This window comes from Trichomycterus rosablanca, chromosome 22 (genome assembly GCF_030014385.1).
Source record: "Trichomycterus rosablanca isolate fTriRos1 chromosome 22, fTriRos1.hap1, whole genome shotgun sequence".
NCBI lineage: Eukaryota > Metazoa > Chordata > Actinopteri > Siluriformes > Trichomycteridae > Trichomycterus > Trichomycterus rosablanca.
In genome coordinates, this window is record NC_086009.1 from 16,096,608 (window position 1) to 16,114,381 (window position 17,774).

At 39.3% G+C, this 17,774-nt stretch overlaps 2 protein-coding genes across 6 annotated transcripts in view; both read left to right on the top strand.

The window, feature by feature from the left end:
• Positions 1–2,486: 2,486 nt before the first annotated feature.
• On the top strand, positions 2,487–11,401 carry luc7l3 (LUC7-like 3 pre-mRNA splicing factor). 3 transcript variants are annotated; one of them, XR_010015651.1, is made up of 12 exons: positions 2,487–2,694; positions 4,123–4,189; positions 4,565–4,604; positions 4,708–4,852; positions 5,178–5,252; positions 5,475–5,579; positions 5,779–5,940; positions 6,233–6,564; positions 7,298–7,476; positions 8,111–8,307; positions 10,866–10,944; positions 11,066–11,401. XR_010015651.1 is itself a non-coding variant. In XM_063018391.1 (11 exons), the coding sequence occupies exons 1-10, from the start codon at positions 2,596–2,598 to the stop codon at positions 8,272–8,274; spliced, it is 1,368 nt and encodes a 455-aa protein (XP_062874461.1). In that variant the 5' UTR covers positions 2,487–2,595; the 3' UTR covers positions 8,275–8,307; positions 10,866–11,401. The 3 variants fall into 3 exon arrangements, 2 of the variants coding, with proteins under 2 accessions (XP_062874461.1, XP_062874462.1); XM_063018391.1 differs by having other exon boundaries at positions 10,866–11,401; XM_063018392.1 differs by lacking the exons at positions 10,866–10,944; positions 11,066–11,401 and adding an exon at positions 8,409–8,494.
• radil2a (Ras association and DIL domains 2a) overlaps positions 8,444–17,774 on the top strand; it is a 35,734-nt gene continuing 26,403 nt past the window's right edge. The window contains exons 1-5 of one of the 3 annotated variants that reach the window (XM_063018390.1): positions 8,444–8,518; positions 10,866–10,944; positions 14,764–15,081; positions 15,206–15,441; positions 15,624–15,955. In XM_063018390.1, coding sequence (XP_062874460.1) covers positions 8,509–8,518; positions 10,866–10,944; positions 14,764–15,081; positions 15,206–15,441; positions 15,624–15,955 — 975 coding nt within the window. In that variant the 5' untranslated portion in view covers positions 8,444–8,508. The other 2 variants (XM_063018388.1, XM_063018389.1) reach the window with 2 other exon arrangements.

A 17,774-nucleotide genomic window follows, 5' to 3' on the forward strand; every position in this document is an offset into this window, starting at 1 on the left:
TATGTACTGCTCATTACTAGCATAGGCTGGCAGTTGGGGGCTGGATATACAAGAACAAGCAACACTTTGATCCATAAACACAGTCTAGCATTTTCTTGTTTTGCAAGCATCCACCTGCCAGTCCATGTGAGGACCAAGCACCACCACAGCCAATTCATTCCCCCTCCCTTCTTATTTCACCCTGCCTTGGTTCCTCTGCAGACCATATCAACAAAACCTCAGTGCAACAGAAGTCGGCGCAGCAAATAACACAAGATGTCTTTGCTATTCATTTATATTTGTTCAGAAAAAGGTTGATTTGCATTTGGGAGTTGGATTTTATAAGAGTAGCATATGCATGTAAAACAATAGACAGGCATAGACGAGGCATAAGCCAAAAATAAATGGTATTAAAATAGAGTGACCTTTATGTGATCATCTCAGCCATATCAACAGCCACTCTTCTGAGAAAACATCTCACAAAACTATTAAGTGTGTCTATGGGAATTTGTGCCCATGCAGTCAAAGGAGCATTTGTAAGGATGGGCACTGGTTTTGGCCACGGAAGCTTAAATTGATGTTTCAGTTCATTCCAAAGCTGTTCAGTGGGGCTGATGTGCAGACCACTGGTGTTTCTTTGAACCAAGCTTTTGTTCATGTCTTTGTAGAGCTTGCCTTGTGCACGGGGCACAGTAATGCTGTAACAGTGAAGGGCCTTTGCTAAACTCCAACCCCTTCTAAAACTTTCAGAAGGTGAATACCCATAGGTGTATAAAAATGACAATAGTAGCTCAGTGGATGTTGTCATTGTTGGGACCTTGAGCAAAATCCTTAACCCTCAATAGATTGGATTGTATGTGGTCGCAAATGTAAGTCACTTTGGATAAAAGTGTTAGCTCAGTGTAAATGTGTCAGTCTTTCTCTGCAGTGGATTTGTGGCCATTTAAAGATCCCTTGTCATTTGGAAGTCCAGTGTCTAGAAAGTACTTTACTTTTAAATGACAAACTGTCTGATGTTTACTAAAAATCTGAGGGTCTAAAATATGTTCGTTTAAGTATTGCTGTATTTTATGAGGTGCAACGCCACCTGCTGGCGAGATGTGAAACAGCAGGACAAAATCATGTTTTATGTTTAAGACCATAACCATTATTTATGGACGTTTATTTTAGTTACTTTTTAGTCCTCATAAGTAGCTGGTGTGATGTGTAGTGCCTTTAAATGCAACGGTTTAACATGGTTAGTGGCTTACATGTCTACAAAAGTTTCTAAATGTGCAGTTCTATGCATGCACTTGTATGTCGTTGATTTTATTTCTATTAACCATGGTATCTTGGTGCATAGTAGGAACACCCTGGACAGGGCACCAATCCAGGGCTCTATTGCAGGACTTCTGCCAAACTTGAATTATGGCTGTTATTTTCTTAGAACAGTTTGATGACTGTCTTATTTATATAAGACCAGCATCCTTCCCCAGCTGTAATTAATTAGGGCAAGATGTAGATACTATAGAAGTAAATCTAATATATTAGGCAAAGCAAACTATCTGTTCACCGATGAGCCAAAACATGAGGACTACGAACCTTATATGCTGCCGAAACTGCTCTGACCCACCAAGTGTTGAACTTCACAAGACATCCTTTTTTTCCATTGGCCAACAACAAACATTGGTTGAGCTTTTTGGAGCAAGTGCTTCATTCTTGCATGGCAGTATCTAAGCCCATGGTACCAAGCTTGCTATGAGCAGGTATTATTTAGGTGGTGGATGATTCTCAACACTGCAGTGACACTGACATGGTGATGGTGTGTTAGTGTGTGTTGTGCTGGTATGAGTGGATCAGACACAGCAGCAGCTGGAGTTTTTGAATATCGTGTCCACTCAATGTCCACTCTATTAGACACTCCTACCTAGTTGGTCCACCTTGTAGACGTAAAGTCAGAGACGATCGCTAGAGACGATCTATTGCTGCTGTTTGAGTCGGTCATCTTCTAGACCTTCATCAGTGGTCACAGGACGCTGCCCACGGGGCGCTGTTGGCTGGATATATTTTTGGTTGGTGGACTATTCTCAATACAGCAGTGACACTGAGGTGTTTAAAAACTCCATCAGCATTGCTGTGTCTTATCCACTCATACCAGCACAACACACACTAACACACCACCACCATGTCAGTGTCACTGCAGTGCTGAGAATGATCCACCGCCCAAATAATACCTGCTCTGTGGTGGTCCTGTGGGGGTCCTGACCATTGAAGAACAGCATGAAAGGGGGCTAACAAAGAATGCAGTGAAACAGATGGACTACAGTTATTAATTGTAGAACTACAAAGTGATTCTATATGGTAAGTGGAATGTTAATATTATGGCTGATCGGTGTAAGTATTTTAGAAGTGTGTGCGTTTGTGTTCAACCGTACATGCTTTTGCGCTGTTGTTTCACTCCTCACCAGCAGGTGGCGCTGCACACAAACAGCGGCTTTCTGTTGTGGGGGGACAGTATGTGCTGTGTGAGACAACGCTGCCATTTTGTTGAAGTGAGGGCGTCGGGTCTGTCTGTAAATGCATATTAAGAGAGCATTTTAGCTAGTTGTTTTTTTTTTTTAAAAACTTCCAGCCACGATGCTCTCCGCCGCCCAGTTACTCGATGAGTTGATGGGCAGAGACAGAAATCTGGCCCCGGATGAGAAGCGCTGTAACGTTCGCTGGGACCACGAGAGCGTAAGTTTCACACACACCGAGGAGTTAGCCTTTAGCTTAACTAGCATCAAATAAAGTCTCCGTTTTTACATTAAATCGCAATTTAAACTTCTCAGCACTGAATTATTTACATTATGAACGAATTGATCCTGGCTACTCGAGTGTGAGATAAACCCAAGCTAACATAGAGCTGCTTCTGTCGTATTTGTGGTGGCTGTGTCCCAAACCGCATAATGCGTGCTGAAGGTTAAATTAAATATAATGCACCGCTGCTTTGTTTTCGGTGTTTTAATAACAGTTTAAGGTGGCTGTAAGCAGTGGGATGTAGTCAGTATGTTAAAAGTTTAAAAAACGGGCGCTATTTACGCTAACTCTTGCGTTAGTTAAAGTAGCACGCTAATGCTAACTAGCATTGCTATTCTGAGATTGCTTGGACTGGGAACTAGCCAGCGTGTACTGCACAGTTACTCTACCAAGTTTGTACCCAACACGTTGTTTACCTATTATTTATATAGTCACGGTTACATTTTGTCATCTTGGTGGCTTTTAGATCGTTATCCAGAATGTAAACAGTCTATTTTGTCCAGATTTATAATACACTGTACCTTTTTTATTTAAAGAAACCGTATACAGTGAACATAACATTACACTTAATATATATAAACATATTACCAAGATATGATTTACCTTTAGTACAACAATAACAAGTATATGTTTAACAACAACAACAAAAAAACAAAGCCAGACGAATTACTAATCATTTAAGAAATCTGGTTCCAATATCATAACATAAAAAAGAAAAGAGATAATAACATAAAACCCTCTTTAGAATTGCATTTTTTTATTATAGAAATCTAAATTGCAATCTATATAATTTCTTGTTTAAAGAGGGGCTCAAGGAATTTACTGTTTGCAAATATGTATTCAAATCTAAATTTATAAAATTTTTGGTTTTACGAATATAATATTTAGCTAGTAAGATAATTAGATTAATTGCATACCAACATGAACTCATCAAACTCCTTATTTGGGACACAGCTATCATATTTATTAATTTTAATAAGAGAAATCTATCATCCATATTACCTACTAGGTTATACAATTATAAACTGTACAAAACATAGTTAGAACAAACAAACAGCAAAACAGATTTTAAATGTCAACTCTATTGTTTACCTCAGGTCAAACTAATAATATATACGTAGATTAGCCAGGCAATTTTTTGGATGGCATAGAAGCTACCACAGATGCTAAATATTGGAAAATGTTTGTTCCATGTTGTCTCTTTTCCTAGCCTCAAACAAGAACAAACATCCCTTTGTTTTAAAGTCATTTTTTGCCATCATTATGCAAATGTTTTTCTGATGGATCACATGACCGTGTATTTGCAGGTCTGCACTTCTCGTTTATGTTATTATGCAATAATTGCTTTTTTCTGATTTTCCTTAGGTTTGCAAGTATTATCTGTGTGGCTTCTGCCCAGCTGAGTTGTTTACTAACACACGTTCTGACTTAGGTAAGGACTCATTCAGGGACTTTTTTTTTTCAAATGAATTTAACTGAACCAATTATTATTTGTTGATAGTTAGCCAATAACTGATAACAGAAGATGAACATAAACACTTTGAACCAGTTCAGCCCTCAGAATGTAGATTTTATAAAGTCTGTAGCAAACAGTTCATTACAAGTGCTGACAAAATATGATAATCATATGATAAAGATGCAGCCAGTATAACGCTTCCTAACATTAGTGTAATTATAGGAGGTTTTACCTTTATAATGGAGCATGTTTGTTATTTATCAGTCTCAAACCAGCAGTCTGAACTCTCACTCTAGCTTTATTCTTAGTTCAAGTTAAGTTTTAATCATATCAATAATTGTCTTTTCCAAGGTCCGTGTGAAAAGATTCACGATGAAAACCTACGCAAAATGTAAGTAAGATGCGTGTATACATAATATGTACTTTGCGCTGGTTGCCCTTATAATATATATAATAATGCAAAGCAAAAATAAGCAGTGTGTGTGTTTTTTTAGGTATGAAAAGAGCTCCCGATTTATGAAAGAAGGCTATGAGAGAGAATTCCTGAGGTACCTGCAGAGTCTGCTGGCTGAAGTGGAGCGCAGAATCCGAAGAGGACATGCCAGACTGGCACTGTCGCAGGCGCAGCAGAACGCTGGAGTGCGTGAACATAGCTTTTGTTTTGTATTTTAATGATAGTTGCAGCATTATTAATTGTCGCTTATGGCAATCACATTGTGTGAATTGTTTCATACGGAGGAATGGAGAGACATTGCGAATTGTCTCCTCTCTGCTTTGATGGGGGCGAATAGAGTAATAATGAGAATATAAAATGCAGCATCCACAAAATAGTTTTTGTACAAAATTTTGAGTAATCTTGTCTTATATCTTTTTTAGTAACATTAATTAGTGTCTTTTCTAGCATTTAATAATCTTTAATAGTTCAACAGTACTTATTGCATACTTACTTTGCCTGGTGTTACAGGGACCTCCTGTGTCCTGGAAGAATGAAGAGAAGGCCCAGGTCCTTACAGAGAAGATCGACGCACTTGTTGTCCAGGTATGTTTATTAGATTTATTTTGAAATGTTGGTCTTTTAATGTACCACTATTGTAATTTTTCTATGTAATTGTCATCAAGTTTAACTTAATTGTTATGGTGACAACAGATAATGATTGTGTATATGTACAACAGACTTTGTTTAAAGAAGTATGTATGCATATTAATATTATAAGCTGACTCATGCCAGGATAAGACTTACTGATTTGGCTTGTGTCCACAGATTGAGGAGCTGGGTAACGAAGGCCGTGTTGAGGAAGCTCAGGGCATGATGAAGCTGGTGGAGCAGCTAAAGGAGGAGAGGGAGCAGCTTAGTTCAACACCATCTGTAAGTCAGAAACATCTAACTTGTATTTATTTGGCTTCTTTTTGGCCATTTATTTTTGTTTTGGTCCTCATGTTAGGGAACTGAATTTATGTTTTGGTGTCACTAAGCCAGGACAAACCTGGACAAACTTCAGAAGCAGGTTGATTCTGGACTGTTGTGATTTATTTGATAGATTTTTTTTTCTTTGTTTTAACTTCAGACGATTGAAAGCTACGCTGCTCAGGAAAAGCAGATGGAGGTATGTGAGGTGTGTGGTGCTTTCCTCATCGTCGGTGATGCTCAGTCCAGAGTAGATGACCATCTAATGGGGAAACAGCATATGGGATATGCTAAAATTAAATCTACTGTGGAGGAACTCAAAGTGAGTGCATTTTTGTGTGTTAATGCTTTGTTTATTTCTACTTACAGCCTGTAACCAACCTTATGTTCCCTCTTTGTGATCCAGTTCTACTTCTTTACTTTTGTTGACTGATACTTCCTTGCAAGTGTCTCAACACTGCTATTTTGATGCTATTTAGCATGTCTGAACAAAATCAGCAAGGACTTTAAAACACCTTTTAGTTCTTGTTTTTGATCTGTAAATACTGTAAAGTGCTCTTCTGCGTATAGATAAATTTCAACAGCCTGGTCATTTGTTGGCGGGATTTTTGCAGGAGAAACTCCGTCGGCGCTCGGAGGATCCCGAAAGAGACGATCGGGAGAAAAGAGAAAAGGAGCGGGAGGACAGAGAGCGGGAAAGGGAGGAGAGAGAGAAAAGGCGTAAGGAGGAGGAGGAGCAGCGAGAGAAGGAGCGGGAGAAAGAACGGGAGAAGGAGCGTGAACGGGAGCGGGACAGGGAGCGGGAGAGAGAGCGGGAGAGAGAAAGACGCAGCAGGCGAAGTCACTCCCACAGCCGGCACTCGAGTCGGGCATCAGAGCGCCGCAGAAGCCGATCACGGGACAGGAGGAGGAGCAGGAGTAAGGAACGGGACAGGAAGCGCAGCAGGTAGGCGTGCACACATATACTTTGCTTAAACACACCTGGTAATTACCGAATAAAATAGCAAAAGTATTAAAATGTGATGTAGCAGTGCAAACTATTATGCAATCTGAATATTTATAGACCTTCTCTACAGAAATGTTAGCTTGCACTTTAAAAGACTGGCTACATTGATTGTACTGCACATTGTTTTTACAGCATTTGTCAGTGGAAACAACAGTTTGTGGTTTAGTAGGATAAGTCTTTAGGACTATAGTGGGCCTTTAGGGCTGTAGTATTAATATCGTCACGTTCATGCAACTCAACACATCTTGCGTAAGTCTCTGGGTCAGTCTGTGCTTATGTGCACTGTGTTCCAGGCAAATTTATGGTCTCTGCCTGTTGATCATTCTCGGTGGTGCAGCACATTGTTAAAAGGCTGCCAGGTTATTTGCATAGGTGCAAATATTTGATTTCCCTAGGCCATGCAGGTCTAATCTAAGGCACAGATAGAAGTAAAATGGTTAAGTAAAACCTTGCATCATAGTGAGAAGGTACAGAAATTTCTGATCAGTTCATTTTGTTGTCTGTTAATTTAATTTCTAACTGTTGGGGTTGATTTGGATTCAAAGAGGAGTTACAGATCTTTTACATTCCCAAGTGATTCGCAGAATCCAGAAGCTATGCAGATTTGTGGCTCATCACTTTTAGTACTTCTGTCGAAAAGAGCTGTTTACATGAATTCTCTGTTGTTAATCAGGAGCCGTGACCGAGAGAGGAGGCGCAGCAGGGACCGCAGTAGGGAGCGCTCAGACAGGAAGAGGCGTTCCCGCAGCAGGGAGAAAAGAAGGTCCCGCAGCTCTGATCGCCGGAGCCACCGACACCGCAGCCGCAGTCGAGACAGGGACAGAGAAAAAGACAAAACTACTAGAGACAAAGGTAAGGCTGAAGCCTGGTATATTAGCACTGTATGTTCTTTATTAGCTACATTCTTATTATTGTGTAATAAAGAGCAACACAGATTAGCCGTACTACTGTTTGCAAATGCATATTGGTGTCAAAGCAAATGCAAGCTCCGTGTAATTTTTCATCCAGTCTCTGGGCTGACTTTTGTTCACACTGGAATTTGGTTTTGCCTATTTGCTAGCATGGCAAATTCCATCAAAATAGATGTCATTTTGTGCAAAATTGTGACTGGGCAATTAACATAAAGTTTTGACTTAATTTCAGGTATATAGTGTAGTATTTGAAAACGATCAAAGCAATCATGTGGTTATCATTTTCTAAAACCATGTCCTATAAGGATACAGTATTTGTGCTTATTGAGTCAAAACAGTGTTTAAAATATCAGGCACTGATGTCTGATAAAAAGGTTCTGTCCACTAGAGTTCCTCTTCCATAACTAAACAAACCCTTTGTTTATGCACATTGGTAACAGTTTGTGAAATGCCCTTTCTGTTCTGTTGAACCAAAGTGTGAAGTCTGATTTTATTAACCTGTATGATGTGTATATGCATCTGATATTTTGCCTGGCACCTCTAAATAATGCATTGCATTTGCACTGTTCCCTTAGAGCGCAAGAATACCGAAGAGAAGAAAAGCAATGGCAAGGGCTCAGGTGACGAGCGGCCTAGCGAGCCCACAAATACTGAGCCCATGGAGGCAGAACCTCCTAAGGCAGAGCTGAACGGCATCACTGAAGATCTCCATTCTGAAGGTGACACTCAGTCCAATTAAAACTGATCTGATAGGACCTCAGATCAGCTCCAGGTAAGTGCACTTCCCCTCACCAGCTTAGCTCTTCCCCCCCCCCTCCCTTCCCTCCTTTTTCTTTCAGTTATGTCTGTGATTTTTCTTCCTGTTTTTAATAGTGCATCGTAAGTATGCACTGAAGATGGAACTAAAGGCTGAAACAGAAGAAGGTAGAATGAAACAAACCCAGAGGGAAAAGCCAGTGTAGTCCTGAAAAACATGCCTGGAGGTACCTTGTTTTGTATCGGTCATACACATGTCTTTTAGACAAGTTCTTCTCCAAATTTACGTTTTTTCCCTCCCTTGCCTCTCCTTGTACTACCTCAACTGTTAACTGCTCGCAGTAAGAATAAACTGTGGTATTTGATTAATTTATACGTTGATACTATCAATCATTGTGCCTATGTATGGATCAGCATATATAAGCACACAGCAGTTTTAGCTCTATCTACAATGTCTTAAGGTGTTCACGGAAGGAGCTTTTTTTTTTTTTTTTAATTTATTAAATCTGCCGTCAGTGTTAACTCTGCTAAGTTTCATGGATGTGTGCTTCCTTGCCTTGCACTTTAATGCAGTCTGTTCTTAAAGTCGATAGCGATTGGGATGATGGAAGTGTAGGGTTAATGAATTATTGCAGCCGACTACCATACCTCACACTGCGTTGGTGTTGTGAGCGACCCCATGAAAAGCCAAATTAAAAATCAAGGATACTGTCAAACTGTACAGGTACTCACCCAAGGTACTCCTTTCTCTACCCACATCCTTTTTGAATGCTGTTGTCTGTGAACGTGTTTCAAAGCTTAATGTTTTTGGTTTATTAATTTTGTTTTCCATTAAACAACCAAAACATGGTTAATATATCATTTGTTGTTCATTTCAAAGATATAAGTTGTCCGCCATATTTAATTATAATGTTGGACTATATACAATTGAACCCGTTTGATATCCCAGAGTCTCAATTTGTTAGTCCCTGTCTTGGCAGATCAAAGGGAATTATGATTGTAAGATTTATTTGTTGCTTTCTTTTTTAGTTTGACATTGTAGTTGCAGCAGTAGTTTTATATTCATTTTATTTGAAACAAAAGCTTAGTGCACACCGTGTGTTATGGTGATCATAGGATAGTGCACTTTACATGATCAGTCGCCAATTTAGACACTATGATTTATTAGTTGGAGACACAGCATCTACTCCCAAATTCAGGCTATTACACGCTATTACATTTTACTTCTGTTTATCTGCAAATGTAGGGCACAATGTGAGTGAACAACGGTCCACAAAATATGGTCGGTCTTAGGGGTGTATGCAGTAGGAGAGATGCTGGCTGCATAAGCGACCTAGCTGTAGGGTTGTGTTCCAAACTGCCCCTTTATTTACTATCAAGTGTACTCAGTTTTACCTCACCATCAGTGTAGAATTCACTGGTAAATAGCACATTAGTAAAAATCAATTCTACACTGTGTTTCAAGCCAACACATTCTGGACCCTTCCTTAACATGGGTCATTAAAGGGGGAAATTCAGTCTTAAAATGTTATAGTGAGCACTTCAATATAGGCCTATTCTCCTGTTGGCTTAATTAAAATGATTTAAAAATCAAATAGAAAGGGATAGGGTTTCTCATTTACATTCCCAAAGACCTGCTACCTTACTCAGTTTTTTTTTCATTTGCTTTCCACACTTCTGATCCAGCTTGTAAATGGGACAGTAATTATGCTGCATTCAGGTTTCCATTTTCAGAAGAAACTTTTCAACTGGGAAATTGCACCTGAATCTTTCCAGAGGTTATAGTTAGAAGTGGAAGATGTTGTGTTCTGGATAATGGGAGTTTGAGGTCTGGGTTTTATTGGTGCCTTTAACCTTCCTTCCCTTCAAATGCACTGAACTTAATTCAGCTCTTCATTAATGTGCGGAAGAGTTTAGCAGCTTCACGTGGCCATTATAGCGGCAACTGTAAAGCCTAACTTAAATGCATTAGTCATTTCCATTTATTTATGTTGGTCTGCCTGCAGGCATTAAAGACGATCTTGATTTGTTTTTATTATGATAATAAAATTCCGACGTAAATCATCTGATATGTACAATGTGGTGAGCACCTGAAGGCAGCATCAGCTCCTAAACAGGATGAAGTGTGTTTAGAGCAGGGCAAACTTGACATTTTGCTGTGCAGTGGGCCTCTAGGACTGTAATTGGGAAACCTCGGACAAGGGGATATCAAGCGGGTTTTTTAATCCAGAAGTAAGTCCATAAATTAATTTTGACTCCAAGGTAATATTTGTATGTTCTGCTTATACTCTATATATTGTTTAACCAAATGGTCACTAAGCTTTCTTATGGTGGTCATTGTGCAGCCAAGACCAAAACATTTAAGCTGGAAGAAGAATGAGGAAATACAAAAACATCATGCATCAGTCAAAACAGAGGTGTCATCACACTGATTCACAGTTTGATTGACCAAAAAAGTTAAAAGACTGTTAATGCCTCAATAATGCTGACAGAAGCTAAAGATGCAAAGAGTTACAGTGTTTAAATGGGATTTCAGCCACTAATTGACTTTTTCTGATGATTTGTGCACGCTAGGAGATGCCGGGGCAGCCGAGCGAAGAAGACCTGAAGACCTCCAACCATTGACCTGCAAAACTCCGCTGCTTAAAACAAGGTGAACCACAGATGTGGCCTAATTAGAATAAAAATACGAAGAATAAATGTCACATAGTTAGCCGCCCTTTTCTACCAGTTTTACTGAAGCTTGTTTTTATTTTCTTATTATTTTTGTTTAGCCTTCATACTTTATTATCTATATGCCTTCAAGTACAAGACATTTCTGTTAGTAAGCGTCAGAGGAAACGTACCTGTAACATGTTTGCATTGCAGATTTGCAGTCTTTCTTCATGTTTTAGAATTTCAAGAGCAGTTTTGGAGATTAATGTACAGTGTTTTGACTGAGACTCAGATTGGGCTCTCTGTTGCGTCATTTTTGTAATTTCTTTCCTTCTCTGTAAGGTCTATCTGGAATGTTTAAACCAGTATAGTTCGAAAAAAGTAGATTTTCCTTTTGTTGAGATTTTAAAATCTGTATTTGTCTGAATAAAAAGGCCAAATGAATTGATAACAAAGTGTCGCGTTTGCTTTTTTAAAACGCAGTAAATGTCATTTACAAAATCGTCTAATTGCAGTTTATTTTTTAAAATACACTTTTAAAAAATACTCTTTGCATTTTTAAAAAAAAAACACTTTGGTTCTAACAGGTTTTAGCAGATTTGTGTTCTTCGACTGTTGTTTACCTAAACTTGAGAAATGAAATGTTCACTTTGGAAGCACTTCTGTCTGTCTTCGCTCTGGATAAGAGCGTCTGCTAAATGCTGAACATGTAAATGTAAAATAGATTATAAATGTGAACTTGTTTATGCAAAATATGATCTAATCACTACACTTTATGCTTAATTATTCACTGTCAAGGCTTTTTATTTGTAATAAATTAATTAATTTGGTTTCCTGTAGCGTTGTTTATAAACTATGAGCACCTGTCTGAAATGTTCATTCATTTGCCATTTAATGACCTACATCTACCATATAGAGGCACTCTGTGTATACAATGACTAGTCCATCTGTTGCTCTGTACTTCATAAGATTTGCACTGACCAGGTAATATTTAGGTGGTGGAACATTCTGTCGTCACACAGCAGAAAGGTCCTGGGTTTGATTCTCAGGTGGAGCAGTTCATGTCCTTTCTGTGTGGTTTGCATGTTCTCTCTGTGTCTGCGTGTATGTTTGGTGAATGTTACCAAAGTGTAAAACATAAACATTTTCAGTGTTTAGCAGATGGTTTTTTCCAAAGCGACTTACATAATACAGTCTAAGCAATTGAGGGTTAAGGGCCTTGCTCAAGGGGCCCAACAGTGGCAACCTGGCAGTGGTGGGGTTTCAATCAGCGACCTTCTGCTTACTAGTCCAGTACCTTAACTGCTAGGCTACAACTGTCATAAACATGCTTAGCTATATCACTACTGTGATTCTCAAAATCATAAAACCATGTTCAGAGTACACACTCACTGGTCCAGGTTTTTTTTTAAAGAAGCTCTGATCTCTAAAAATCCTCTCCCTCGTTCCAAAACATCCACGTGATTCTCATTACTGCCAATAGATGGCGCAATTCACATTTAATAGAATATTTTATTTAATGTTTGGGTTAAAAATACAATACTATTGTTTTCAAGTCTTTTCTTTTTCTTTTTTGCATTAGTCACATTTCTTCACACCCAGAACAAGGGATATCCTTTCCCACCCTTCCTTTTTCCGCATAACACCCCAGTGTTATAAAACACTGATGATCTGGATAAGTCGCTCTGCGTTTAGCCTCTCGGGATTCAGTATTACTGTTCAACTGGATTTCTGACCGCACATAAGGACTCGGTTCATTATAACGTTTGACCTCTCGGTTAGGCACAGCTGTAACGCCCACTGTGACGTCATAGTGGCAGCTCCTGATGCCACTTTTCAAACAGACTGCGGAGTGCGGAGACGCACAGCCTGGACTACAAGCTCCAACTCGGGACCTCATCTGATTATATAGCTTATCATACAGAGACACGTTTTCTGAAGCGGATCATCAATTGTGGAATTTACCTGTCGGACTGTTTTACCTTTTTGGAAACGGATCAGTGTTGTTTAAATAACCTACACAGTCTGGGTTCTATTTCAATGATGTAGCTGACTGAACTTGTAAACTGTGAGTGATGGAAAACGCTGGTCAGCCGGAGGGTTTCAACCAGTACGATATTCAAACGTGGATTTTACTAATAATAAAGAGTTCGAACACCGTAAATTCAAGGTGCTATTAAACCATAAATTCGAACTATTGTTGACTACTTTAAATGTGTTAGAAAAATGATCTCTGAAGAACGAAGCAACCAGTTACCCAAACAAGCGCTCGGACTGTTGATCCGCTCCCCGAAAAAACGCCTGGCCAAACTAGGGAGGAAGCCCAGCAATGGATCTCTACAGTAAGTCTAAGAAGAAATCATTGTTTTGCGTTCTGTCTGGCTGATGATTACAGTAATGATGATATTTGTGTAGGCTGTATGGGTGTAGCAAGCAATTAAGTCAAGCAATTTATGGATTTCGTTATTTCATTACATTATTAAAGTATTTAAAGTCAAAGCCAAATTGAATGCATTAAACAGACAGACATTCTTCTGTAAATAACTTGACCAGATGGGCTTTAAAATACCACACTGAACATGGTTTTTTACACAAAGCAAAGACACACCAGTCAACTGTGTTGAACTGATACATCTGACACATCCACTTTTCAAAATATGGACATTGTAGTTTCCAAGAAGGAAGGGATCGTACTAATTGTTCAAAACGTAAAATTTGTCAGGGGTTGTGGTTTCCAAATTTGTAATGAGTAACATCTGCATTTCATAGACATCCATGATAGATGGCTTCTTATTAAAAGAGTGTGGGTGCTAGACTGGCCTGTCTGCAGTCCAGACCTGACTACAGTAGAAAATCTGTAGCACCTTTGGAAGCACAAAATATGACAACAGAGAATGTAGAGCAAGTAAAGTTTTATTTCGGTGTTGTATCTGAAAAAAAAAAAAGAAATACCTTCAGTTTTCAGATGATTGCATGACATTGTTGAAGTTTGCATGTTCTCCCCTTGTCTGTGTGGGTTTCCTCCGGGGGCTCCGGTTTCCTCCCACAGTCCACCATGCAGTAAGATTAATTGGAGATACAAAACTGTCCATGACTGTGTTTGAGATTAAACTTGAACTGATGAATCTTGTGTAACAAGTAACTACCTGTTCTGTCATGAATGTAACCAAAGTGTTTAAAACATGTAAAAAATTCAAATGAATTGAATGCTTTTGGTAAACATTTTTCCTACTGTCACAAAATTTATACAAGTAAGTTGGTAAAATACAGCTGTTGTCAGCTGAAGTCAGCTGATATTGATATGAAGTATTTTTTGTGCATTGAAAGTACTTGGAGCACATGATTTCCATGTGATCAGGAACATTTATTGTTATGGTTGGATATGACCGTTAAATATAAAATATATGTACTTTTTAACTGAATTACTCAGGTAAAAATGCGCTGGTTAAATGCCAGCAAAAGACAGTATAGAGCAGACAGAGAAATTGACCTAATTACTAAGCCTAATTTGGGTTAAATTTGAAGTTAAATAAGAATTATTTGTTAAGGTTGTGTCTCATCAAGACCTGTGTTTGATATTCTTCATTTTTCCCAGCAGGATTTGTCTACATATTGTGCAAATGTGTTTTGTATTTAAACAAGTTAATGTCCTATATAAGACCACTCATGGAAACTAATTGGAACAATCTGCCCTCTATAATATTATTGGCATAATATAACAAAGTCCCATTATCCTTATTGTCTCATTGTCTCAGTGGGCACTACAGAAGAGCAAAGCTACAGCAAGTCTTACAGATAATGCCTCTCTTTCTTTCAGATCCAACACGTCTGAATGCACAACTCGATCTGCAGAGAGCACTGGTGTGAGGCAGCCAGCCAGAAGTAAGATCCGCCGCCACAATAACAAACTGGCCACCATGTTTAACAGGAGTCCTCTACTGCGCGACAGAGGTTCGGGAGACCTATCAGAAGACCTAGGGCTGGCAGATGACCCTGCTGAGTTGTCCAGCCAGCTTTCTGCCCCGGGAATTTTAAAAATATTCGGCAGCGACATCTGTCAAGGGACCAATTACAAGAGTGTGCTGGCAACGATTCGCTCCAGTGCCAGAGAACTGGTAAAAGAGGCCCTGGAGAGGTGAGTGCTTGATTGGAATAAGCAGTTTTTTTTTTCCATTTTAAGATACCACTTCTGGTGTCTTACTTTGATTGAACAGAAACATCTTCAGTGTGAAAGATTCATACTTGTTGTTGCTTTTCAGATATTGTTTGGAAAAGGAAGATCCAGATGCATATGTCCTCTGTGATGTGATTGGTCAGACCAGGGTAGCAAACCAGTGGCAAACTGAGTGCCTTCGTGTGATTGGGGATAATGAGAGACCCCTCTTACTGCAGTCACTTTGGAAACCAAAAGAAGGGTTCTCTAGACGGTTTGAAATTCATAAAAGAGCCAGCGTTGAAGATCGTAGTGCCAAAGACAGAGACACGGTCACAGCAGGTAATGTACCTGAGTTCTTTTGTTTTCTATAATGACATTGGCTTTCTGAAAATATGCTGTCTGAAATGTACAAACATGGTGTAGTATAAAAAAAACAGGCAAATGGAGGTAATAAAATAAACAAAAATTATGGGTGTCATCATTAAAGTCATCTCTCTTGTACTTGTTGTGTTTCTTTTCAGTCCTTAATGCCCAGGTGCGGAAACTGCAGAAAGTGAATTCACGGGTCACTTCACTATACATAGATGGAAGCAATGGTGAGGTGGGTGGCCTCGGCATCTGGAGGAGCCTGAGTGACATGGATCTTTCTGCCATGAGCAAAGATGCTAGCAGAGCCCAGAAAGGAGGCACGCTGCAGGAAGATCCGGAGGCCGAGGCTGACCTAGAGGCTCGCTGCCTCGTCACTGAAAAAGAGGAGACGGAGAGCAGCGATGATAACACAACACAGTACTCCGTCCACCCACCATTCGATTACCCCTACTTTCTACTGCTTCAGGGCTACAGCCCCAGACAGGTTAAGTCTGTTATCACTTTCTTACCTAATTATACTGATACTCTTTTGATTAAGTGTCTTTATCTTGTGAGATTTACTTATAATTCTTACAAATGTCCTTTAGTTACATTATCAACATGGTCCTATTACATTTACAGCATTTAGCCGATTTTATCCAAAGCAACTTACAGTACTGTGACAGTATATTGTCTAAGCAATTGAGGGTTAAGGACCTTGCTTAAGGGCCCAACAGTGGCAACCTGGCAGTGGTGAGGCTTGAATCAGCTACCTTTGTATTACTAGTCCAGTACCTTAACCACTAGGCTACAACTGTCCTAATATAGTATTGATCTGTTAAGCATTAAATGAACACGTACATCTTAAACAATACCATTAACCAGATGTTTCCCATATGCAAAGCCTTTGAAACTTATAGGTACCATTTGATAAAGAGTATCCTGAGGAGACTGTCCGACTAGTGGTGCTTGACAAAGCTGGAAAGGGATTTTCCACCTCCGTTAGGCAGTGCCTGAATAGATTAAAGCAGACAGGCTGCCATAAGGAAGACAGGTGATCTCTGTGTCTCTGGGGTTAAATCTGTCCATCAGGGGTGGGAAGCTTAGCTTGAGTCAACATATCCACTGCCAGATGTTTAGTTTGCACTCATGCCAAGCTGTATCTGGCCAAACATTTGACAGGAATATTTTGTATATGTAAGATCTCACACTAAGCTTTAAATGATTAAAGGTTTCAAAAAGAGAAAATAATCTGGCCCATGCACACTCGGTTTCACACCCTGCCAATATATACTAATATGCATTGTTGGGTTTTTTATTCAAATTGGGATTGGAATAGATACAATACAAGTACAACTTGGACAGAGCACCAATTTATCACTGGGCATCACTCATTTACACATTCACTTACTCACTCAAAATTAAAGTAATGTTACTGCATTGTTTTGGAGGGTGGAAGGAAACTGGAGTGTCCAAAGAAAATACACAAAGACGTTTAGAAGAAAATCCACATTTTCAGACAGTGACACAAGGTGAGGCTGGGGAGATTAAACTGATTTGCTATAAAAATACATTACCTAATAGACTACCATAGTATGTAGTTACACCCATCAGCCTTAAAATTAAAACCACCCACTTAATAATCTGTCAAACAGCGCTGACCTACCATTATATTGACCCCATAAGAATTCTGAAGACCCACAGGTCTATCAACTTATGTATGTTGTAAAGTGAATAGTTTCTTCAGTGCATTCTGGTGTCATTTTGGGGTAAACGATGCACATATGCCTATTTGTCCATGTGATCTTGGAGAAAACAGGATTTATTGGACCATTCGACTTTCTTCCATTGCTTAGACGTCCAGTTCCAGTTCCTTTGTAAATTTTCACAGTGGACAGCCCCAAACACAGAAACATTCGAACCACTGTATGGTGTGACACATTCACCTCATAACTAGCATAAAAAATCTTCAATTTTAGCCACACTAGCTCTTCTCTTGCTCCGTACCAGATGCCTTAGCCTTCATGTCCTTTGGGATTAACGAGTCTTGGCCACCCAACATCTTGTCAGCAGTTTGTGGCTTGTTCCTCCTTGGACCACTGTCTGTGGATACTGTCCATGAGCACTCTCAGGTCTTTATGCCTCATCATATCTATGGCATTTAACACATTTTCTACCAGTTACTATCATCAGCTCAATATTTATTATAACCCTGACCATAACACGCACAACTGGTATTAAATAGGCATTGTCATGGACAGTTTTTGGACAGTCTGATCTTGTGTCCAGTCACTGTCTATGAGGAGTTTGGTATGCTCTTTCCA

Bases quoted from the DNA above. Each gene is read 5' to 3' on its own strand.
- luc7l3 (XM_063018391.1), top strand. From the start codon at position 2,596: ATGCTCTCCGCCGCCCAGTTACTCGATGAGTTGATGGGCAGAGACAGA. The intron at 4,853-5,177 runs GTGCGTGAACAT...CTGGTGTTACAG, and splicing joins AGGCGCAGCAGAACGCTGGA to GGACCTCCTGTGTCCTGGAA. The intron at 5,253-5,474 runs GTATGTTTATTA...TTGTGTCCACAG, and splicing joins TCGACGCACTTGTTGTCCAG to ATTGAGGAGCTGGGTAACGA.